This window comes from Xiphophorus couchianus, chromosome 9, assembly GCF_001444195.1.
Source record: "Xiphophorus couchianus chromosome 9, X_couchianus-1.0, whole genome shotgun sequence".
Classification (NCBI taxonomy): Eukaryota; Metazoa; Chordata; class Actinopteri; order Cyprinodontiformes; family Poeciliidae; genus Xiphophorus; species Xiphophorus couchianus.
In genome coordinates this window covers 14,480,504-14,506,720 of record NC_040236.1, presented here as the reverse complement: position 1 = coordinate 14,506,720, position 26,217 = coordinate 14,480,504, and the positions used below count along the sequence as shown (strand labels likewise).

The 26,217-nt window shown below is 38.8% G+C and overlaps 1 protein-coding gene across 1 annotated transcript; it reads left to right on the top strand.

Moving 5' to 3' along the window:
• The first annotated feature begins 276 nt into the window (after positions 1-276).
• On the top strand, positions 277-25,187 carry plpp2b (phospholipid phosphatase 2b). Its single transcript, XM_028027948.1, has 6 exons — positions 277-800; positions 17,246-17,397; positions 17,563-17,825; positions 18,218-18,275; positions 20,272-20,448; positions 21,214-25,187. Exons 1-6 carry the CDS (start codon positions 725-727, stop codon positions 21,370-21,372), a joined length of 885 nt encoding a protein of 294 aa, XP_027883749.1. The 5' UTR covers positions 277-724; the 3' UTR covers positions 21,373-25,187.
• The last annotated feature ends 1,030 nt before the right edge of the window (positions 25,188-26,217 follow it).

Here is a 26,217-nt window from a genome sequence, read left to right as displayed (position 1 = left end):
TTAAATTATACAAGTGATATAAAACATGACTCCTCAATTAAAGCAAAAGTCTGTTTAGTCACAATTTAACAAAGGCACCAATGCAATCCAGACAATCTAGTTCAGGGGAGGCTGCAGACCTTTGCCTCAGAATGTCGTTGTTCTCTCTTCACTTTTGACTGCTGATTTAATCCAGTTTACAGCTCTCAGAGATTCCTACTCCCCCTTTTTTTTTTATTCTCTTTGCTTCACCAACTTGAGAGAAAAGCTAGGAAGCTTTCTCCTACACTCCCTTGGTCGCTGTGTGCAAAAGGTGAAAAAAGGCTGGAGCCAGAGGAGGAAGTGAGGAGGAGGGACCAGAAAAGCAGGTCGGCGGTGTGAACGGGCACTCCAGACTCGGGGACGATCCCAGCGCTGAGGAAGTTGGAGGAGGCTCTTGTTGCTGCCTCGGGTTCTTCCTTCAGAGCAGTAATGCGCACCCAGGGGCGCTGGATTTCAGAAACCTCGCTCCGTATCTCCCGCTCAGAAACACGCCGCGACACGTCCAGAGGAATCACTCACCTCTGCGGCCAGAGCCGACACAGGTAGTGGCAAAGAAAGGGATCCCGGAAGAACCAGTTCTGCAGGTTTATTTCTATAGATCTGATTTCAAAGCGAGAGGACACAAATGCACTTGCTTACTCCTTTGAGCAAGTAGATATTTTTTAAAGTTGTTTTTTTTTTTTGTTGTTGATTTTTTTTATTTATGGAAAAGCAGAAAATGTCCGATTTTATGAAGAAGTGGCTGTGCGTGGCGATGGACGTGGTGTGCGTTCTGCTTGGTAAGTCATGAAAACAAACTTTTTAACAACACGTCACTCTGCGGTCTCCGCTGATTTTATCTGAGGTTTGAATTTCAGTGCTGTCAGCAAATATCCATCTGCGAGACGGCTCCCTTCACTCTAAGAGTCTGACTGCAGATTCTTTCTACAAATTCAGTGCTCTTCTGGTTCTGTAACAGCAACAGCAGCAGCGACCTTTTTAAACTGGTGTTGGTCAATTGGTCAAATAAAAATAAACCAAGAAGCGTCTTAATGTCAACGACGTGAGTGAATTCTTGTAGATCTGTGCCGGACGTGGTTCGGGCAGTAGTATGTCATAAAAACAAACTTTAAAGAGCTGCATGGACTTCAGGGTTTGTTTATGGAAATTTGATATGCCTGTGCGCTCACCGCGTACTCCTCATTTGCCTAAATATTTTTGTCTGCCAAGAATCGTCCAAAGAATGCTGAACCAATTACTAGTCGTTTTTTTTTTTTTTTTGGCTTCCGCTGCAGCCCAGCACATGGCTGTTTTTTCGGACTACGGGCGTTATTTTTATTCTCTCGTCTTTAATAAAACAAAGTTTTGAAATAGAGATGAATCGTGATGTAATTCGGGACGTTTAGGAACACGAAATTTAAAATGGAAATTTGACCAAAACCGTAAGATTTAGAAAACAATGCAAAAGAACTTAAAATGCTCTGAAGCAATGAACCGAGAGATAAGTTTATAATTCATTCAACAATGTGGAAAAATTACACGAGCCAAAAAAAAAAAAAGGGAAAGAGAAAATAAGTGATAACATATAAATTAATTTGTGATTTCCACTCAAGTTAGTCCTGAGAACTCAAAGACAGATTAAGACACAGTTCTTAAAAGATAAACAAACGTATAAGATGAACAAAGAGGTGAAATCCTCAGCAGGATCATTATGTACACGTCATTTTTCAGCTTCCCCACTGTGATTGTATTTTGATGAGGTACTGTTTTTGTTTTTGATCAGTTTATTTATTTATTTGTTTGTTTATTTATCTTTTTTATCTGGGTTCAGTTGAGCAGTGATGAGCGGTCAGTTCATCACTTAGGTTGTTCCCTCTGTAAGATAGTGCTTTTGTGAAGTTGTACCAACTCAGGAAATAATAAAGTCTCCAAATACCATTACTTTTATAAAATAAAATTAAAAACATGCATACATGACTTCTTCCTATTAATTTTTATTGCTGAACTTGTACAAATCTGTTGTTTCATAAGCTCTCGGTGTACATGGCTTGTGCAGAAGTTATTGAAATTGTTCAAACATTGAATATTTGGAAGCGTGGCCAGCATGGACTGAACAGCTTCCTTCACTTCCTCCGCTGCCATTTCAGACTGCAGTTCTAAAACAGCGCAGAACATCGATGCCATTGTTCACAACTTCTCCTTCTGCTTGTTGTTTGGCCTTTGCAAAAAAAAAAAAAACAACTAACTACTGGAGACAATCAAAGTCAAGGGGAGAGAGCACACACGGTGCTGGAAGTGAGAACTTTTCTCTAGCAGAATCTCACAGGAAGTCAATGGCCAGGCTAGAGGTCAGCTTATGATAATTAATTATGTTGAATTTTACTTGGAAATTAATGCCATCATTTCTTTTGAGCACTGATCAGACCAGAGTTGAGCATGTCCTAGTTACACGTCAGAAATCCAAAGTGTTGATCTCCATTCTATGATTTCAAGCACTGAAAGGGCATGTTCATAAAAAAAACAGTGTCTTAGAAAACAATATATATAAAAAAAACAACAAGCAATTTTCAACAATTGATTTGTGTGTGTGTGTTTCCAATATGTGACAAAGTATTGAAAATAATCTGTTTAGTGACAGTCCCTTTGGTTCAGTTCTTAATTTCTATCTGGGATATGGTGGGATACAAACGACCAAACGACTGGACGCTTAATGTCCATCCCTCCTTTTAGTCAAAATCAGATTTCTTTCTTTTTTCTTCAATGAAAAAATTTCATAATTTTGAACTTTTTAGTCAACGGTTAATTCCATTGTACTCTTTTAGGACGTGAATTATAAAAATACCTCTAGTAACAAAATGATGCTTGATTTTGTAAACAATTTATCATCAGTTCTTATGTTGTGTCTCATAATTATATGAGATGTTTAACACAAGAGCATCTTCTGCTCAATATAAGGTGTTGAACATAAGATGAACAACATCTTCATGAGATGATGATCATCTGGTGAAGATGTTCGTATGCTGAACATCCTCAACACAAGATGAAGAACATTTTCTGTTCAACATAAGGCGTTGAACTTAAAAGATGTTCTTATGTTGAACATCTTCAACATAAGACGAAAAACATCCTATCCTGGCCTTTGAACTCTTTTTTTCTGGTGTTTAAATGCTTTTATAATGCACGCGTCAGAAATGACCCATAAGACAATCCTTGTACCCTAGTGGTGTACAGCCCACATGGAAATGTAAAGAAAAACAAAGTATCACTTTTTCTAATCACGGGGTCAATTTAGGAAAAGTCACAAAATTTCAAGTTGGAAAAAGATGGTTTAGGGTATTTTTTTCTACAGCTAAACATGCTAGTGGGTCACTTTCGACCCGCAAGACAACACAAGGGTTAAATCCAGAGATCCATTCATTTCTGTGTCTGGAACACCACAATTAGAAGCAGATTTTCAATGGGCAGATTTTACTGGGGCGCTAGAAAAGGCTTATCAAAGATGAACTGTGGGATTTCACATTGGGCAATAGCAGTGCTGTTCGTTGTTGTTTTGTTTGTTTATTTTAACAGTATGTGGTTTTCATGGCTCTTGCCTTTTATATGTTTAGTCAGGCAATTTGCGTCAAACATTTTAATGCCCATATAATGAATGGATTGCACGTAGAATGAAAAAAATGAACGGAAATTCTGGAAGGATTAGTATGAAAAAGCGTGGCATTTTGAATTGAAATTGTTTACTTCATGCGCTATTTTGCCTCTGTTTAATGAGATGTAAACCATCTGGAGTGCACATAAACAGCTTATTCTGGTGGCTTTATACACAGTTTTATTTGCACTGCAGTCATATTAGGCTTCAAACTCAGGGCTACTCTAAAACCACAGGTTTTATTGGACCTAATTTTGACTTTAAAGAACATTATGTTGGATTATCCAACTTGAAACTTGGAAATTCAGTACGACTAAAATGAATGCACCAGAACCTCTGACTGAGTTACGCTAATGGAGATTTCTGCCATATTTAAATGATTTCATACTCAAAACTTTATTGTAGCCTATTAAATTGCTGATAGAGAACAATTTCCACCACCATAATTTGTTTTTGACAGTTATAATTTTAATATTTTATTTGGTTGTTTTATGTCAGATTATTTACTGAAGACTATAGATCTGCAAACTGCTGCAAAGCTGAGATTTTAATGTCAGTTTAGTTGAGGAACTCTTTGAATCCAAAGTTAAGTAGTGTCAAGTTCTTTAAGGGAATATTCCGTTTATGCAGCAGAAGTTTTCCGTCAGATGGTGTTCCTGGCCTAGTAAGACTAAGATGATTGATTTCGCAACATGTTTTTTTACCTTAGCTTATCCAAGATGGGGTCTTCGAGACCGCTGTCTTCTGCAGGTCACATACTGACTGCTGATTTCCACATCAGAAAATCTGAACTATGTCATTAAAGCCATTGGTCTATTTCAGACAAATGTTTTTCCACTGTCTGTTAGCTCACCCTTTTCTCCCTTTTTCTTTGGATGAAGATAGCAATGATGCTCCACATCCGTAGCTTTTCAATGATTTCCCGGTGTGGAGGTTAAGTGGTTGGGACCGCAGATATTTTCTGAACACATGTCCGATATTAGCGTCTGGGTTTGGTTGGACGGCCCGGTCCGGCTCCCCATATCCCACCCTTTATTTTTCACCCCACTTCCCTTTTTCCACCCACGTCACCCACCCAGGCAATCACCGAGCCAACCAACCTCAAGCTTATACGAGTTTGCCCCTGCTGTGTAATAACTGCTCGACGGGTCTTGTAATTAGACTGACCATTAACATAAACAAAAGCTGAGTTTTGAATTGGGGTTGGAGAGTTTTCCATTTTTCCATGATTGATCCAAGATTACCTCCAGCTGTTGTTTGTGTCAACGCCTCTTTAACAGTCTTTTGTTGAGAAACCCAAAACTGCAGTAGCTTTGATAGCAATTTCTTGGCCTGCTCTTTGATAATCACACCCTTTCCTGTCGAAATCAAACTAACAGCTAGTGATGACACATGACTAGATTATCTGTTGTCTGCTTATTAATCATGCGGTAACAGTACACAGTAAAAGGTTGCAGTAGAAAATTGATCTTGACTCGACTTATAAGTTGCTCCTTATTGGCCAGTCCTGCCGTCTTACTCGTTGTGAGGTTCGTTTTGAAGTCGTTTCTCTCTATACCTCCCCTTCTGTCATTTCTCAGCATGTATCCCTTCCTCCTCTCATGTCCCGTGTATGTGTGAGTATATGCTCAGCACAAACACATAGAGGGTGTGGGCCCACAGCACAGAGAAGACAGACGAGCTTTAACCTCTCCTTGCCCACAGCTTAAGGTCCTATAGATGCAGCGCTACAGGTGGAGGAGTCACAGGAGCGATCTTTGCTCTAATTGCTGCATGACTCAGCCTCTGCAGCCGTTCCACAGTGAGCATTGTAAAAGATGCTCTAATTGTTGTGAGATCATATCTCCTCTAGGCCACTTCCCACATGCATGCCTTTGTGTTTCCATGTGTGCATGCTTTGTTGCACCATTATGTATAGTGTGACAAACTTATTCCTTTAGATATTTCTCTTTTTTTTTCATCATTTGGACACATCGCTGGATGAAATGGAAGAATTATAAACATAAGTTTTGCATTTTGTTAACGATATAAATAGTAATTTAAACAATTTAGGCTTTCTAAGTGTGTTATGTTGTTAAGTTTATTATTTTCACATGGCACAAGTATTCTGGTTGTTTGTGAGAGTTCAATATTGAAACTGTTTCTGCATTTCTCGGAAAGCAAGGCCTGCCATGTGGCTTTGTTGGGAGGACTGATTGTCCTGCTTTCTCAGAGAAAAGGCAGTGAGGATGCATTATGGAAATCATTTTCCTCGGGGGAGCAACAGTCATGGAAACTGGACCTCAGACAAACAACCAATCTTCCCGAGAATTTTGTTTCTAAACAAAGTTGGTCCGAAGAACAAAAGTTGCTGGCAAAGCGTGGATTTAAATAGCAAATATCTTCTTTTGTCTGCATTATTATTACTGACCAGTAGGGGGCAACTTCTCAGATTTCCAGATCTCTAGCCTAGCTTTTGAGTCTGGTAAGCCTGAGCTTGGCCATTGCCTTCTTGTTCCATTCTGCTTGAAAATAAAAAAGTCTCACTTAGAGCACAGCAAATAGCTGGACAAGGGGTAGCTAAACCTACAACCACTGAGTTAAAGATCTGATCGTACACTGTGTTCAATAGAGCATAGTATATATCAGTGACGTGCAGTGAGGTTCTGACTTAATCATAATCAGATTTACAAATATAGACCCCCTGCATGTTATTGTTTACAGAAGGAAATTTCGCGCATGCGGACAAAGCTGGAGGACAAAAAGACAATTCTTCTACATGTCATCCATAGCCGCGCTGCCGCCGTAGAAACATTCCATTAACTCAATCAAACTTGGACATGTAGACATTATTAATTTCGTGCTATGCTCCACAGCAAAGGTAAAAATTGTTAAAGTACAGCTCAAAACAGCTTCTTTCTCACTCTCTGTATCAGCGCAGCTACACGCAGACTCGTTGAACAAAAAAAACCCACTCAAATCTTTCCCGCACAAAGACCAGAACATTAACTCTGTTTCAGTAGTATGGTTTTAGGCTTAATGTTTATTTTGCGATTATTAATATGTGATTGCTGTGGTAAGAGGAGAAAACTATAAATATATCGCTGCACTTGACTATATCTATAGCTAGCTCGCTGTTACTGTCTCTTACTCTGCAGTTGTGGAGTCACAATGTCTGGGCTCATGAGCGCCCCCTGCCATGAGGCAATAGAACTGCCTGCCTCACATCGAATCTGTTCTCTGCTGTTTCTGATCGCTCCTCAGCACACAAAACACGTTACACACACAGTTGGTGACAAAAACCTCTGTACATTATATTATACAGGCTAAATTATGGAAAATCATTTCATACATCAAAGGTTTTTTAGCCATTGTATTGGCGACGTACAGACAGGAGGAACATGCTCTTATAGAATGGCAGCCAGTGCAGTTAGCAAGAGGTTGATCAATCCCAGCTGAAGCTGCTCAGCTAGCTGCTGCCTCTCCAGCTTCGCTTCCGAGCATTTGAATGGGAAAATACAAAAATTCTGCGATTTTGAAGAAGAAATAATCAAAATTGGTTAAGCTAAATGAAAAATAGGTACTATATAGTACAAAACACAGGGTGAAAATAGCAATATAAATTGTTTTATTATTTTTCCATGCCTCCCCTGACCGCATGTCACTGGTATATATGTCCTAATTTTGGGTCACTGAGTCAAAATCTTTTCTTTTTTTTTTTTCAAATCTGTCTAATCTAAATTTGCTTGAACCCCAGACATGTAAAGCAGTTAACTTTCTGCACGATCTCCCTGTCATTCCAAAACTGGATTGTTTCTGTAGCTACTTAAATTGTAAAACAGGCTAAATGGAAAGTGAGAAAATATCTAGGATTTCTATTTTTTATTCATTTCGTATTGACATCTAACTGAAATAACGTTCTTGAGCGGGACTGTTTGTCTGTCAACTGCATATTTGCGCTCAGGAAAGCAGCAAGATTCTTTAGGAGCAAAGTTACGTGTTTATAAGCTGATAAACAAGCTTGCAAAAATTCTGCAGTTTTTATTTATATCCAGCTCTTTGTTCAGAGTCTCACAGTGCTGAAATTAAGCTTTGACAACTGGAGTCAGAAAGTCCGTTTGTGACTGCATGGTGGTTGTGTCTAAATGCTTTCTTGTGCTCAGTGTTTAGGTTCAGGGGAGAAACATCAGTTTGTTCAAAAGTCAGTTTACACAGACCACTTTATCTTCCTTTCATTGGAGTTTTTACTGGAGCTCTTTAAACAATCTTCTTTTGCAGAACCGGCTGGATGATGGGCTCCAGTTACTCTTCATCTCACTCAAACAGCTCTTTATAACAAAAAGCACTTAAGCACTTAGCGTATGAAAACAAAAAGCATCAAATAGGTTTTTATTGTTTTCAAAAACATTGGTGAAAATGTATAAAACGTTTATAAATGAATCCCAGTTAATGTTTGGGTGAAGCCAGAGACTATTTTGTTTGGTAGCTCGGGCCAACAGTATAGTGGGTCTACAGTGTCTGTGTCATTTGAACTTAATTAAACGTGATAGTGGAACATAAAAAAAATAATCTTCAGCTACAAATCGATATTTATTGATAATTGTTCTGAGCATGAATAAATACACATTATAGTTGTGTCATTTTTAGCAAATGGTACAACTCTGTCTACAGTCATCTCATCAGCCCTTTTGTTGAAAAGGTGTTTTCAATATGGTTAAGATATTTTGTTGTACAGTCGTCTATAGTTATAAGTGAGGAAAAACCCAACTCGCTTTGCACCAAAAAAAGGAAATAAATCGTTCGATAGTCAGCAGTGTTTTTTTTTTTTTTTTTTTTTAGAAAAATTCAGAGAAGGTCATCACCATGCAGTGCACTTTCACACATCACAGCAACTCTAAGCTCCTCCTACAGACCATTCTGGCTATAAACCTGTGTGGCCTACTTCTTTCATCCCCTCCTAAGCCAGACTCTTTGATTGCTGGCACATATTTAACTGCTCTCACACTGGTCTACCCACCTCGCCCGTAGCTCTGTGTCTCCTTCTGCTCCGCTTGCAGCAAAGCACGCGTAAATGATGGACGGAGCCAAACACTGGGATTGAAAAAACAAAGAATGGGCCGTGGCGGCAGCAGGATTTGGTGTGACTGGTGAGGCTGGGCGTTCCTCATTCGAACTGGAATTTCAGAGGCCAACGCCGACAGAGGTTGTAGATTCAGCACATGCCTTCCACATGAGTCAGTCCTGGGAGGCGGTTGGAGAGAGAGGGAGGGTTTGTTGTTTTCTGATTGCAAATTGACTTAAGAAGTGCACCATCACCTGATGCTTTATTCACTGTGACTTTATGTTGCAAGGTAGATGCAAAACAGATGAGAACAAGAAGTGTTGTGCCTCAATCAGTTCTTCTCTGTGGGAGTCAAAGGACTGGAATGTTTCGCTGAGGAATCCGGGAATGAGAAGTTAAAAAGGAAGAAATGGCTTAACATGAGCAGAAGCGAGCGTCGCAAGAAAAAGGGCAAACAAAAGAAAAGAAGGCTGACGGGGAAACAAAATCCAGAAAGAGGAAACTCATTCAGTGACCTTCATGTGGAAAAGGCAGGAAATGAGAGTGGAGGGAGTTAGATTGAGGGGTGAATGTTCCAGCTGTGATCCTGAAAGAAAGCCTGAGATGAAGCAGGGCAACCCCGGGGACATGGGAACAGCCCTCTCACACCACACACACACAAAGATATTGAAATTAGGTAAAGTGAAAACCCAGACTATAGGTTTTTCAAATGAAGGAAAGTAATTGTCATGCAGGTGCAGTCGCTTACGTCAGAGGAGTCTATGTGTGAGTTGCTATGAGCCACTGTAGGAACTTTCAGATCAACATGGCAGCTTGACTCAAGATGTCCCTCTGCCTGTTCTCTGAATGGAAGGAAGGCAGTGAAGTGGATATGAGAAGGAGGACAAGGAAGGAGAAGACAGGCAAATAAACAGAGAGAGGATGTGAGAAAACTCTAGTTTGGCTCACATTTGCGATTGTGGTCCTGGATAATTGCACATCCATCAGCTAAATAAAGCAGCACCCATTGAGGCAGCTATATTTACACCAGAAGAAGAAGAAGAAAGCATAACTTGACATTTGTTGAAAGCATGAAAGAGAAAGCTGAGCCCTCCTCAGCTCTTAAACTTATTGTTGGTGAACTTTAGGGATTGTCAACCGCTGTAAAGCTAAGCTCTCTGGGACACTAACAGAATAATTATATTTTTATACCAGAATATTTTATAGATGACTAATATTTTGCATTTTTTGTTGTTGTAGTTTTAAGAAATGCAAAAGCAAAATGTTAAAAGGTTTAGGATTTCTCACAAAATTATGGATGTTTTAGTAATACTAAAAAAATGAAACAAATACAAGGACACATCAATATTTTCACTTTGAGTTGTTTTCAACTTCCTAAAATCTTTTAAAAGTGTTCGTCTGACTAGAATGTAAACTTTGCACTACTCTGAGAACGTGTTTACTTTTCTCCAAAACACCGTTGATACAAACTCTTTTTTCTGTCTAAAACAACTGATGCTGAAAGTGTTGATATAACGGTATGTTAGCACGGACATCCTGCTCCGGCATCAGTGTCTGACTTGACTTCACGCATGGGCTTCGATGAAGAATGGATGACACTTCCCATGAACACCAAGCAACACCAAGATGCCTCTTCACTTCAGATCAACTAACCTGCAGCCATCTAAACAAGAACACATGTTTTCAAAAGAGAAGCCAAACTCTTTAAAGGGTGGCTTTTTAAATTTAAGTGGGCTTCACCCCGCCACTTCAAACAGGCTCTTATTAAAATTTTCAGACGGTAGATCAGCTTTCTGACCGCAGTTCAGTCTGTCAAAGCAGCTGTTCAAAGAAAAGGTTCTCCCCTGCCCTGAATAAAGGCCTCCACCCGCTGCACCTTCATGTATGTACTACAAAAACATTTGAGTCTGAGTTTAGTCTGAATCAGACAGAGTTGCTCTTTAAAGTTGAGGCAGCCCTTCAGAAATGTCCGTTTGGGTTGTGGGATTGTGTCGCGGTGCAACGGAGGCCCATTTTGTGTGCCAGTGGGTCTATTTTGGTCTGCGATTTGTGTATGTCTGCGTTTCAAGAGACTGGCTTGTTTGTTCTTATGCAGATATTATCCACAGGGGTCCAGTGCTTTTGAGACATGCTACACACACACACACACACACCCGCACATCCCCACACACCTTCAGGGCACCTTCAGCAGTCTCTGAGTCTTTACATCATTTTCGCTCAGCCTTTGTAATTAGAAGCAAACTTGTAATTTATGACTTACAAGCCGAAGTGTGACACGGAGGTACCTAATGTACAAACGAGAATGAAAAATGAATCTTTTTTTTTTTCTTTTTTCACAAGCCCGGGGAGAATATTTTAATGCCAGACGTCTTGACTTCACCGTGTCCATAAATGGTGTTGCTAACTGGGAAAATCCATGTTTTGTTAAGGGGATTTATTAAGAATTAAGGAAACCAAAACAAGCATTAGCCTATGACTTACTGGGAAAAACACATATTCACAAATTATTCAGACTTTTGGGAGGTTGATTTGTAGAAAAAGTTAGCATATTTCTGCAGACGGGTTCCTTTCTTTGAAGCTTTTCACTTTCCTTTTCCCGCCTAGTGATTAATGGCTCCAGACTAGCAAGTTTTTGAAGCAAAGCAACTATGCTTTGTGTTGCCTAAAATGTCTGCTTTTCTCAGCAACATGGTTCTATTTACCATGCTGTAATACACTTGTATTGACTTTGCTTGCATAGGTCACTCTGACGCTAACCTATTAAAGCTTGCTGATTTAATATCTGGTCAAATAAGCATTTCCTTTTTGGCTTACCTTCCAGTTTCAGCTTGTTTTTATTATGTCAATGCAAACATCCCTCACTGCAGAAAAAAATGTTTTGGCTGCTGTAGAGCTGTATGTCAGTCGGAAACTTTTTTTTTTCTTGTCACAGTGTGCCTCGCGTGTTCTCGTTACCAATATTAAGAGCAAACATATATTCACTGCTATCTATGCAAAAAAACCTCTGATTTTATCTATCCAAAATTTACATTTATGATTTTTGGAGCACTTGGACCGGAGTATAATTGAAACTTGCATCTTGTGTTTTGCATTTGTACATCTGGCTGCTTTTAAAATTCGCCAAAACTACCTTTTCTTAAAAATTTGCAATCCCTAAAACAAAATAACGTTTTATCGCAGCATCATAACCTCACATGGATATTATTATGATCATTAGTGTTAATAATGATTTATTCATTTTTATTGCATACATTTATTGAATAGAGAAAATATCCAACATTTTTACTCTCGTTTTTCTAAATGAATTTATGCTTATTGACACCATTAACAGGTCCTATGGAATAAAGGAATTCAGTATTATGTTAAATAACCCCTCAGCTGAAATATCAATGAGTCATATCAAAATGGAAAGAACAACAGGTAACGTTAGCATGTCGTTGCTGCAAACTCCTCTGTCAGCAACGATTCTCATCAGAACCAGGTGATATTTACTGAAGACTTATGAGTAACAAAATCCAAAAGGTAAATGATAAAAATATGTATGTTTTGGGTGAATTGTTGTTGGAACTTTCATAACAGGTTCATAAAACACGGTTCATGATGTGCTGGAGCAGAGAAGACTGAAATAAATTATTGCACCATTACTGGTAAGCGAGTTAAATACAAAAACAAACCTAATGTGGGTGACGCACCACTGATTAAAAAAGATTTATGTAATATTATTTCTTTGCCCTTACATGAAATTGGCGAGATTATGTTATTATAAAAATACCTGGCGATAAATTACAAGCTTATTCTTTTAGGATTAATGTAATCCCAATAAATTTAGGCAACTTTTCAAATTATCTGTATAAATCTTTTACAGTTATACACCTTTTTAAGGTTGGAGGGTGTGTTGACTTTGTAATACATGGAATTTGGAAAGACAAAAGTGGTTTCTGGGGAATATTTTGAGGAACAAATTATACCAATTTAATGTTTCTGTTGCTTTAAACAGTTAATTGAAAGCAGAAGGAGAAAATGTGATTCATTCTAACTTTCTCTCAGTATCTAAGTTTTAGTTCAGTTGTTTTGTTGTTGGTGTCTCGCTGAACCTAAAGCTCAGTTTATTTATTCATTTACACATGGAAGATGTTAAGTTAACTTTATTGCATAATAAAGTGCTAATTATACTTTAATATGGGGAAGCAAAGCATCACATGATTACAAATGATGGTTATCATGTATAATATCCATTTTTGTTTACACTTTTTTGAGATAATCAGCACGTCTTGGAAGTTTTAAAAAGTATTTAATCACTTTTAGTTTCATTTGTGTGCATAACAGAGACTCATTTATGTTTTCCATGCTTGACCACAAGACTATATGTGCTCCCCTAAACATTCCTATTTTTATGATTGGAGTCATTATTAAAGTTTAAAGCAACTAAGCCAGTCAAAGTGGGCTCTACTCAATTCATTTTAAGGCTGTTTACATTTGTTCACCAAAGGTACCAGGGACATTTAATTCATTTCTGAACACTGCCATTGTGTTTAAACACTGTGAAACTAGATCACATACAGTTACTGTCATAACATCATTCTTTGGAATACATCTCATCTGGGTCTGATGCGAAACTGCACAAGAAAATGAGCTAATCTTCTTTATAGCTTTCTCTGCTCCTTCCAGCTGGAAACAGGCTGCAGGATGCAAATGAACGAGCCGCCTTCCAAAAGCCACATCAGTAAAATTTACATCAAGGTTCCCTCCTGCTGTGCCTGAAACAGGGTCTTAGCCAAATACTGCAGACTTGACTAAACGTTGGGATGTGGTTGTTTGAGACAGCATTTTACTGGTTCCACGAGGAAAATTTGGGGAAATTTACAACCTCACGGTCACACATGTACAACATGGCTGGTAAATGTGCAAACCGGGTAGCAGTTCTCGTATTGCTGTAGGTGGTCGATGTTGCAGCTGCCGTTTGCAAGAAAGTGTGGTTGGTTTAAAAAAATAAAAATAAAATATGTAGTTTCAGATGTATGCAGAGTAAACTGAGGTTTCCACAATATTTTATGGTTTACAAGTGGTTTTTGTTTCTTTGCTGGCATATTAAATTAGAGTGTGGAGTGGTGGTTACATGGTTATCAGTGAAACAAGACATGCTTGTGCTTAATCCCAGTCCAAACCTTTCTTTGCATGTTCCTCTCAGCTTTAACCTCCTTGCATGTCTAAACAAGATTAAGAGGGTAGCAGAGATAGATTTATGAGTATATTATTATTCTATAAGCTCAGCTACTCTAGGGTTCAGTTATACTTTTGTGCCTTTTATTCTGTTAAGAACTGTATTTGTTCTGTTAGCAGCAAAAAGCTTCTTCTGTATTTTGTCTTGATGGTGTAAGAGAGAGACGTGTGCAGTTGGTCTGTTGGAAACTGATGACCTTGCTTATCTCCTGTAGTGTGGAAATGCAAAACGTCCAACTAAAGCCTAATATGTGGCTTCTTTATTACTAAATCTATCCATTATTGCACTTGTAATGTGTGATGAACCAGAGAGGAAATTTTTAAGCAGTAATCTAATATCCTGTTTTTCTAAAACTAGCTTCCGACTAATTGATGTAAAAGTACTAAAAGGGCAAATAACTTTCTGTGGTTTTCTGCAAATTTTTTCTCCCCGGAGAAAAAGTCCATCAGCATTAATTCAAGAGTAAGCATTATCGTTAAAGCTTGCTTTAAAGATAAAGCAAGCTTTTTGTAATTGTTCTCCACAATTACAATGTGGAAAACAATGTTCTCCAAAAGATGCATTAGCAGCTCTTGGAATCTATTTTGGATGTGGAACAAACAAGCCTTCTATTTAAATCTTTTTTTTAATCCCTTTGTCTCACCCTAAATTGGAAAAGACGGTGACTAGTCATAATAGGACAAATCAGGAGCTAATGCATCGAAGGCCTTTTGTATATTGGAACTTAAAAAGTGAGCCGTGTTTTAATCTGGCGCTCTTTTTTTAATATTTGTACACCCACTGAAAATCTTAAAACTATTTTATTGAGTGACATCTCTAATAGATTTTTGGTTTTTATATAAATACAGCCACAGTGTTTAATTTTCTTATTGCAAAAGAAGAAAAACTGTAAAACAGCAACAAACTCTTTAAATAAAACAAAAGAAAATTCACACTGCTCAAATTAAGCCTCGTGTTGTGCTGCAGCTTAATGTCTTAATATGTAACTAAAGAGAACGCATCTCAGTTGTGTTGAAGTGGCAAATTAGGAAACCAGTGTGATTTTCTCAACTTTACAAGTGCAAATAAGTTGTTAATTACTGCAGCTGTCATTGCCCTTTGTTATATGTGGTAGTCATTTTGGATTATGAGGTTAGAGTTGGCAAGGAAGCTCTGACTTGAAAGATGCCATCATCCGCTGTGGGCATAAGTGGATGGAAGTGGTCAGCAAGAACACTCCAGATGGCTGTGGTGTTTAAAGAATACAGAACACGGGGCGTGCTGTGGTGGCGTAGGGGATTAGCGCGACCCATGTTTGGAGGCCTTGAGTCCTCAACACGGCCATCGCTGGTTCGACTCCTGGACCAGACGATATTTGCTGCATGTCTTCCCTTCTCCTTCCCCCTTTCCTGTCAGCCTACTTTCATATAAGGGACACTAGAGCCCACAAAATTTACTGATTGCTTTCTTAAATCCAATTGAGCAGGTTTTTCTGGTGAAGTGTCACAGGTCCATAAAATGAGCAGCAGATCAACTTCAGTTTCCTTTTGGTGGCTTCTTCCACATGTTATGCTTTGTCTGACTTGATTTTGCGCAGCTCACAGATATTACAGGTGGCTAACTATCCAATTGGTAAAAGCCTAATTCATATTTTTACAATCGCAAATTTCCTCTGGTGTGCTAAAGTTGAAGCAAATGGTGGAGTTTTGAATGATCGTGTTATAGAGTTTAGTAGATTTGTGTACTCTGCCATTCAAGATTCCTCAACCTAAGTTAAGGCTCCATGATCATAAAAACTATTACGTCTTCGTTTTTATTTTTACTGGACGGTTCACCCTCCCATTCATCATTTGAAGTGGAGTTAAACACAGAAAGCTTCACTTTAGTGTATTTTCCTTTCGGTCTCTCTCCTCGCAGTTTCTCATCAGTCAGCCTCACTGGAAGACTCGCTGGAATTATGTCAGCTGCAGACATTTTTCTGAGGAATGGGAGGGGTACGCTCCACGAATTTACAAAGGAACATAATACCATTGGCAAGTGCACTTCCCCAGTTTAGCCAGTGCTTCTTCGTTTCTGTTTTTCTTTCATTTAATACGCAGCTGCCTGGTATTTCCACAGTGGCCCCAAGACTACCCCGGTGGTAGATATTGGAGTGGAGAATTGCATTCCTATAAAGTGCTAAGACCTTCCAGAGCCTCGCTCTGGCTAATGTAATGAACATCGAAAATGTCAACAAGTAAATTCCACAAAATAAAATGTGTCTCTTCTTAAAACCAGGAATTTATAAAGAGAGTTGAAATAAAGTACAGAAAACATCCCGACATCCTTAAAGCCCAAGGTTGGATAAATGATTTCTGTCTTAGGAGTTGTTGAGGTTGAGACCTTTCACCCACATACTTTTGGGATCCTCCTCTAGTCATACAACTCCACAACTCCGTTTTGTAACCTTGAGGAAGGGTACAGCATTAGACAAGCAGCAGTTATAATTCCCGGCAGCTGTAATAGATTGTGGTGGTGAAAAGCCGAAAACGGATAAGGATGTACGTTAGAGCTGGGAAAGGCTGATGTGTTTTTTTGGGGGGGTGGATGTTTCCGAACGACTCAAGGACGTCATTCTCTCTCTGGGCTTCTGCTTGTTACTTTGTGTTATTTTTAGACTAATGTGACTAAAGCATTTGGAAATGGTGGAGTTTTTGGACTTTTCAGAACTGATTTTTTTTTCTTTCACTATAGACACACCCAAGTGATGGTAGAAATATTTTTCCCTCTGTTTATTTTCAACATTTCTTTGTATGGAATTTCAACCTGACATTTACCAGAATTATGTTTTTGTTTTTTTTTTACTCTCCTTGTCTCTTTTTTTATTGATTAATTTCAAAAGCAAAAGCCATGCAAGAAGGAATACAAGTAAACAGTCAGAGACTCAACTAAATATTTCTTGTTCCCCCAGCATAATAAGGTATTCTATGTCTGAAAGCTTGTAGAAATTAGAATTTTAAAAAACCTAATTCTTTGAAATTTTCCATTTAAAAATTTAAACCGGATAAAATCTGCTTTGATTTTCATGGCCAATCCGTCTCTAAGCATGTTTTTAAGTGCAGCCCATAAACTCTCAGCAGGGATTAGGCCTGCGTTAATCCAGAGCCCTAATTTGGGATTGTTGATTTTTGAAACACCAAGTTGTTTGACGATTGTTAATTGTTTAAGTGACATTCAAGTATTTGGATGGATGTATCCCCTTTCATCATTCTATCCACTTTGTGCAATGCAGCAAAATGGAGCTGTCTTATTTCAGAAATGACCATTTTCCTAAATATCTTACCTAATCTGCTGTTCTGTTGTCCTGATTATATTTCAGCGTCCCTGCCCTCCATCATTTTGACCATTAGGTTCAAGCCTTATCAACGGGGGATTTATTGTGACGACGAGAGCATCAAGTACCCGCTCAAACCAGACACCATTTCCCACAGCATGATGGGAGTTATGACCATCACCTGCACTGTCATTATTGTAAGTTTTTTCTCAGATTGACACAAAATAAACAGCCATTTAAAAACGTCTGGTGATGCTTATCCAGCTGATATGGTGCGCTAAGGAAATAATGTGAATATAATAAAGATAAAAAAATTGAATGAAAAATGTTTTTTTTTTGTTGTTTTTTTTACTTTTCCACAGATCACCTCTGGAGAAGCTTATCTAGTTCACAAAAAGATAATTTACTCAAATTCAAAGTTTAATCAGTACAAAGCAGCACTCTACAAGGTGGTGGGAACCTTTGTGTTTGGCGCAACTGTCAGCCAGTCGCTCACAGACATTGCCAAGTTCACAATCGGCCGTCCAAGGCCTAACTTTATGGCCGTGTGCGCGCCGAAGAACTGCATCGGATACGTGCTGGAAATCAACTGCACAGGCCAATTACATGAAGTCACAGAGTCAAGGTAGGACAACAACTGTGACTGTAATTTTTATCATAACTGGGAGGAGGCAATGGGCAATAATGATCAAATATAAGACTGTATATATGGCTGATTGAATGGGTTTTAGAAGAGCTTTAACAACTAAACCTGTTCACTTCCCAATTCCCATTTCATCTTCCAAATACCACAGGCATATTTACCCCATATTTTGATATTGTTATTCAGGATTCAATTTCACCCCGATCTTTTAAAGCCTAATAACATATTGAGGTTCTGCCTATTTTAAGAATTTGTAACTGAATTCACAATGCCTATGTATGATAATAAATATACAGGAAAATGGAAGAATAATCTGAAAGATATTAACAATAAACTCTCTAGAAGATTAATTTAATTTTCTCTTTTTTTCATAGATTATCTTTTTACTCTGGACACTCCTCCTTTGGAATGTACTGCATGCTCTTCCTGGCGGTAAGTGCAACCTTGAGTTTTTGAAAACAGTGCAGACATATCTCTGTTTTCAGTGCCAGACTGCAAACACCTGCTTTTGGATCAGGCATTCCAGTCCCCAGATGCTTGTGTTTGCAGATGTGTTATCAATGGACAATTGTTGAACAGTAGAAAAGTCCCCTGGACCCAGATTTAAAAAAACAAGTAGATGTAAAAAAAACAAGGCAGAGTGGAATTGATCATACATTTGCAGAATTTTATTTCATAAGAAAGTTGTGTTCCATTTTGTGACCTTTCCAGTTCTTTAATTTGACACGTAATTTATTGTTAGTTCAGTCATATAATAACCACAAAGAGAAACAAATTTATATTTCAGGCTGATGGATGTTGTTGAAGTAGGGTCTTGCTTCATCTCTTAAGAGATCACACGTGCTTGTTGTTGAGCAGCAAGCTTCTTGCTCCTCAACAAGCAAGGAGCTTGTTGAGTAGCTCCTCGCTCAACAATGTCCCTCAGCTGTACTGGTCAATGAGTGGCGACAGTGTCCACTACTTTCTTTACTGCACCGGGTTTAAAATCAAAACTTAAGACAGACTGACCAATTTGTCATATAAACGAAAGGGTGTTAGCTGTCAGCTTCTGTTATGTCCACCTGAACACGTTTGCATTGCAGTCTCTTATGTCTGTGTGGAGAACATGTTGCCTGTTTACTTGTAGCTGTAAATAATCCACCCTGTTATCCAGTGGACAAACCAAAGCAAGATAACTGGTGTGGTTGTTTCCTGACGGTCAGCTCTAAGCTCTGCTTGGCTAATGGCGCTGCTGCTCAGCCTCCATGTAAACAACATCAACATTCTGTGCGTTCTCACTCACCCCAAAAGCAAGCTGTCCACCATTTTCCATATTTCATTGCCTTAATATTCCCTATTGCAGGCATTAACAAATCCTTCAAAGTAGCATTAGCAACTGTTGTTTTTGAGAAAGTGAGGCTGCTGCAAACAGGTGTGGAGCCATTTTTTGAAACAAGATTTTATTTTTAGCTGTACACCTTTTAAATCTATCAAAATCTACGATGGGCAGAAGGTCTCAAGCCGGATGTTTGCCAAAGGACGAAGCGATTGGTGTTGTGCTGTTTTCAACCAAGCAAAACCTGACGGACTTCCAGACAGAACAGTCACTTCATATTTGTCTCCTGTGGGCTGTGTTTTAAAAAGTGTTTTACAGTGTAAAGTATGGCCTTGTGGCAGGGGGACGCTAGTGTGATGCCAGCTATTACACCTTCAACAGCAGCTGAGAAGAAACTTTATGCAGCTGCCAGATTCATATATTTTTTGGCTCCCACCGTTTCCTTCAAAAAGGCTGCGGCACTTACTGGTTTATTCATCCACAGTGGATATAAATTATATTTGTGTTCAACACGTGTTTTGGTATTAGTCTGTTTAACTTTTGAAGTAGGTACACAGACATTTTTCACATAATTGACTTTTTTGTGCCTTCATGACATCCACTTAAAAACTACAGTAAGTGATATATTGATGGGTGGCTAATTTCAATCTCTAGTTTCACTGGCAAACTGGTGTCAAATGCATAAAAATAAAGACAAGAAACAAAAGCAATACACAAAGAAATGTTATACATTTTATGAGATGGTATTGACGGAGTGCAGGAGGACCTGCTTCATCAATACTTGAAACCACTGCAGCACACATCTATGTCAGATGTGGCTAATTCCAATCCTCAAGAGCTGGTTTGATATACCCAAATCAAATGAGTAGCTCTGCAGACCTTGATGACATTCTGAGGAGTAATTTGAACCATTTATTCAGCTGTGCTGAAGCAGGGTCCGATCTAAGTCTTGCATGACTCCAACATCTGAAGCTGGCCACTCTTTCTGGTCAGAGAGTAAATTGATGAAATCCGAGCAAATCAAAATAAATATCCAAGCTGTTTTGTATGATGTCTTTCTTGTTGTTTGGATTTGCTAACTGGTCTTTCCCTCCATTTATTCTTCCATCACAGTTTTACGTGCAGACCAGACTTACGGCCAAGTGGGCCAGACTTTTGCGGCCCACCATCCAGTTCTTCCTGGTGGCCTTCGCGGTGTACGTGGGTTACACCCGAGTCTCTGATTACAAGCACCATTGGAGCGACGTGGTGGTGGGGCTGCTGCAGGGAGCTCTTGTTGCCGTGCTCAACGTGAGTCTCCTAGACGACGTCTTATTAAGGCAAACACAGTAACACGCCAGACTTCCCAAAAAGGCAGCTAATAACTCAACTGAACCCTGCTCGGGGGCATCTTTGATCTTGTCTGGGTTGCTTGAAACATGCTCGCATTTTGACATTTTGTCCCGTTTGATGTAACTTCAACCTCACCTAATGACATCCTAACATTAAGTCTCACCACAGTGGGGAATATATGATTGGAAAACCAAACAGGGTGAGATGTTTAATGCAACTCTTACAGTTAATAATACTCATTCCAGTGCTGAAAATCACTGATGAAGCATTTTTTAGCTTCATTAAATGTCGACAGTAACTTGGAAGTTGAAGGAGTGTAAAACATCAATAGTTTGTCACGATTCCCTGCCAGTATGTTCATTGTGTTCGCTTCAACCAGCCAGGCTGGTTGAAATTGTGCAGAGGCAACGTATATGCACGTTTGATTAATTATAGCCTTAATGCATGTCTCTGGCCTCCATTTCCCTGAGTGCAAAAAGAGACCCTGTGAGGCAATATTTTATACCTTCAGAAGTTGGCCGTGCTCTCTGTGAGTTCCTCTCATACATTGAGTCCATAGAAGTATTGGCGTGTCACTTAGCAGCGCTGCACAGACTCTTCCAAACAGATGTAATCACAATTTCCAGCCGTGCCATTTTTTTTTTCATCGTCACTGAGAAAAATGCCTCCTAAGTGACCGACAGTCTTACAGTCTGATCTCCTTCCTCCCGCCTCACGCTGCAGGTTTGCTTTGTGTCCGACTTCTTCAAGAAGCGCCATGCACATGGCACAAGCCCAGACGCGGGGAGCGGCGAGGAGCCGGAGAGGAAACCGAGCCTGCAGATTGCAGACGCTGAGCACGGCAATCACTGCGGCTACCGCAATGATCCCGGCCCCTTGTGATGAGAGGCGTCGGCTCCCTTGGCTTGCAGCCTGCAGACACCCAAACCTGTGCAATAGGTTCCGACGCAGGAGCTGCAGCTCCGTTTGTGCGGTCTGCTGCTTTTAGTTCAAGTCTCGATTCCAATTCTGGAAATGTTACAATGTTTTTTTTTACTTCATGAGCTCATCAGCTCCTCTTCTCCCTTTTCAACAACCACTCACTCTTCATCTGCTCCACTGGAATGAGTAAGAGGGGACACCACCCCTGTCAAGGAAAACACAATAACCTCTGCTTCCCTTGGAAAGGAGAAGAGAGTGCATTGCCTTCCAAGCATCTTTCCTGAAGTTGCATTTAGAGGACTCCAAACTCACTGTATCAAAGCAGCAGTTCAGTGTAACCACATAGAATAATTGTTGCTCATATTGTCGCAAGCAAATTACACCCAGAAGGTACAGTGTGTGCCTTCTTGCAACCTTGCGAAAGAAACTCTGATGTCCCCCTGCTTATTGCCTGCTTCTGAGAAATCTGCACTTGTTAATTTATATCCAATAAGCTAATTATGTTTGTAAAACAAGCTTTATTTCACAGGTCGGTATTGGAATATGCGGCTGAAATGCAATTTTAACAACTTGAAAGAAACAGATATCTCTATAAATAGATTTTCAAAGTGATTAAAAAACAGTAACGTAGTGTTAGAAAATTTTGCTTACTAAAGCTTGCATTTGTTCTGGTGTTTTTAAATGTTATGTGTAAAGGTTTGACCTGTTCGCAGTGAGGGAGAATTACAGCTCAAATATGAATGTCTGTAAAAATATGGTTTGGTTTACGTATTAGCACAATTTTTAGCACACCTTAAACTGCTCACAAGACAAGATAATGTCACACGAGTTAATGTAGATGGAACTGTGTATCTGCACACCACTGTGTCCTCAGATATTTGTCTTAACTTTCACTAAACAATATGAACAATATGAGCAACAACTCAATACTATACAGGGCTAGACTTTACTAAAAATAAAGGATTACCTTCAGTGACACGAAACTAAACCTTTAAGAACGGATGATGCTTTAAAGGACACGGGTGCATCTCGATGACTATGAAATTCTTGGATCGGGTAATTTAATAAAATAATTCAGATCATAGAGCTAAACTCGTATGGATTCATCACATACAGTGATGTTTCAAACTTTGTCTTTCAGACGATTTTTATGATTACAGCAAACATACATTGGTCCATATTTTCCCATATTCTACAGTGTGCGCATAATTTGGTCAATTTGGAATTACTGATGCAGTAATTCATTTTGCAGGAATTACCACATCAATGAAATGTGGCATGGGGCTTTTTGGAAACCCAGGTTGCTTTAGCCCGTTTACATTGTTGAGTCATGTGTCTCAGTCATCCACCTGAAAATCCTTCATATATTCTCTATAGGACTTTGATCAGGCAAGAACTTGCAGGGCAATCCAGCTCAGTAATACCATAGTAATTAAAGATGGCATCAGTACTTCTTGCAGTGTGAGTAGGTGCCAGGTCCTGCGGGTGATTCAAATCTGCATCTCTGCATAGCTCATCAGTAGAGAGAAGCATGAAATGCTCTAAAATGTTATAGTAGGATGAATTTTAGACCATTTAGGAATAGTCCAAAATATTTTTCTCTTTAGCCTGGGTGAGATAATTCTGATACCTGCTTCAAGAGTATTTTAACACTAGGAATGCAACGTAAAAATCCATCTATCTGTGGTGACTCTTGAAACACTGACTCCAACCACAGTGCATGCCTTGTGACTCTCCCCCCATGGCCTCGCTAAACCTTTTTTTCCACTAAAGGTTGCAGTCATCCAAGCATATATGTTGCTTATGCACCCATTTTTTGTACTGCACTTTTTTCTTCCACTCAGCTTGTATACTGCAGTTTGAACGGCCAGAATCTTAGCAATCACACTTTGTGATTTACCCTGGCCTGCTTGACAACTCACATGATTGTCCTGGCCACAACATGGCTGGAAAATAACCATTTCACATTTAACATTTTCTTATTGGCCTCAAGTAATATTAACATTTTCTAAGGCTGAATTTTTTTTTTAGCTAGAAGCTATAATCATCAAACCTAACAAGAATGCAGGTTTTAAATGTAGCATTTTTGCATCATAAAGTATATCTGTACAAAACAAGGTTTACTTTTTGCATTTAAATGTTGAACTAAATTGCCATTTAATAAAATTATAAATCATTGAGATGCATATATGGACATGCTTTATGCTCTTTAAAATAGATATGCTTTATTAAAACTGACTCTTTTAATTTGTAAAGGTTGGGAGTCATTTCTCGTTGTGTTATATTTCCCCATGTGGGACAAATTGGACTGCAGCGGTAAAGTATTGATGCTGACAGCTTCCAGTTCAGTGCGACTTAATGCACCACACTGCTACCACTATATTGCTAAAGACATTGGTTGAAAGTTTGACCACCAACTTATCTTTATTTGTTTAATTTTATTGTTTTATTTTACGAATAGTCAAAGAAGGACAAGACAGCCATTTGAAAAGGCTGTTTTATTTATGCGTAAAATAAATTTTCTATACACTTTGTACAAGGCTGGAAATGCCAGCTTTATTGAAGTTTTTCTGTGCAATCACATCTGCTTGCCACTATGAGCCACAAATACTGTATCTACTAATGCTATGAGACTTTACAAAAGATGATTGTGAGTGTACATATAGGTTTTTGCTTGTGTACTTTTATGTTTGTATAATTCAAATTCCATAGTTGTGTTTCAGCCACTCAGGCTTGTCTATTTGATTCAGCACCAGGTCTAGGACAGCTGCCATGGTTGGTCTTCAGAGCGATTGCTGATGACGTTGTGATAATGAGTGATGGGCCCCACTGGGTTTTTAAAGCTGGTAAAACTGCTCTGCTCAAATTTTATGGGCCCATAATCTCCAATTCTCTTTCTCGTATTAAGGTTTGTAATTCGGTTTTGGGCCAGTCTTTTGTGGAGATCACTGCTGGATTGAAAGTAAGATCAGACAGACTACTAATTTCTCAGGCTAGATGTAAAATAGATGGAGACAAAAGTGAAGATGGAGAAAATCCCATCTAGTAGTTATTCCATTTGGGTGATGAAGTCTGAATTGTCTGAAATTATCAACTTTAATGCCCCCTGAAGTCAGAATACTGACTTGGAATGAAAAAAGTGTTTTTGCCAATTCTGACCTCAAAATCCAACATGGCTGCCATGCATACAAGGCAGTGGTAGCTGTGGTAATCAAAGGTTTAGCTGCAGGCATACCAGATTGTAACTCTTTAAATTTCTCTCATACTCAATACTGTACAACCTCTCTTAAAGTACATGTTGCTATGGTTTGAATGTTCAAAATGAGAGGAAATGTATTGTTTTGACCTTTTATAGCTAATTATTATTAGTTTGGTCACTCAGTACAACAGTTCCCAAATCCCACTGCCTTTCCAGCTTGTGTCTAAGACAGTAAAGTTGATTGTGACATCATTTGAAATCTGAAATTTGACTTTTGATGAAGAGTCAACAACAGATATTGGTTGTGGTGCTTGGTTCTTCCCTTTCTTGTTTTTAAACATACATATTACACAGCAAGACAAGCATCACAGATATAGACAATATTTAAACAAACCAAGAGTTTTAACTGGTTAAAGTCTCTTGTTTTATCTTTCTTTAAACTTTTCATACTTTATAACGTCTGTCAACTTTGTACCTGTTGTTTGTATTATCTTTGCTTAGGTGTAGCCTGTAGATTATGTCTACGGTCTTCAACCTGGAGAGTTTTAAATAAAGCTATATTCCACCGCAAAATGTATTATTCTTTCATTTGTATTTATTCACTAACTTGTCCTTTGTATGGAATTTCACAAGTAGGAGTTTGGATAGATAGTTTTTGCTCCATCAGGAGATAAATGTCTTTTGGCATGCATGCCGTGTCCCAGAATGCGGTTTTGCAACTCAAGAGAGAGGTTTTGTGCAAGGCACTGTGTCAACTTACTTTAGTTTTAGTTTCACAACAATCCATTTCTGGTTTCACTCACTTATCTAAATTTAACGAATCCCAAAGGATGGTGTTTGCAAAACTGATTTTTCTTTTCTTCAAAATGTATAATTTGAGGAAGGGAAAAGAGCAGAAAAAATGCGATACATTTTTTTTCTTTTATCCACCTAGTATTAAATATTTGTTTAGACTTCAATACATTAAAATAAGAAATATTTTCAGTATTTTGTATTTAAAGCTTTAATTCAATTCAGTTTATTTTCAATTTTCAATTCAGCTTATGCATGTAGCACCAATTCAGATAAAATGTTGTCTTGTGGCACTTTACAAGCAAGTCATTTCAAACTGGTCAGTTCACTAATCTCGGTTCATTTGTTCAAATTAGCTTAAAGTTTATCTGTCGAAGAAAACCCAGCAGATTGCACCCAGCGAGGAGTGATAATCACTTGGGTTGTGACGTTAACTTTACAGCAATTCCTCATACCAAGCATGCATGTAGCAACAGCAGAAAGGAAAAATTCCTCTTTAACAGGAAGAAACCTCCAGCCAAATCGGGCTCAGTACGAGTGGCCATCCGTCACGACTGACTGGGGGTTTGAGAAGACGGAGCAGATACACACAAGGAAACAGAAGAGCTCATGCAGGAGCAGACTGCGTGACAGATTCCAGTTTGTCTTTGGAACTGGAATCTGTTACATAGGTTTAAACCAGCCTAGGTCCTTTATATCTACATGTTCAAGCCCTTCTAAGAAAATATGCTCACACCCTTGATTAATAACTATTTTCTCAAGTATTTTAGATAAGAAAGGAAGATAATAATAAAAAGGTAAATGTTTAAAGATGA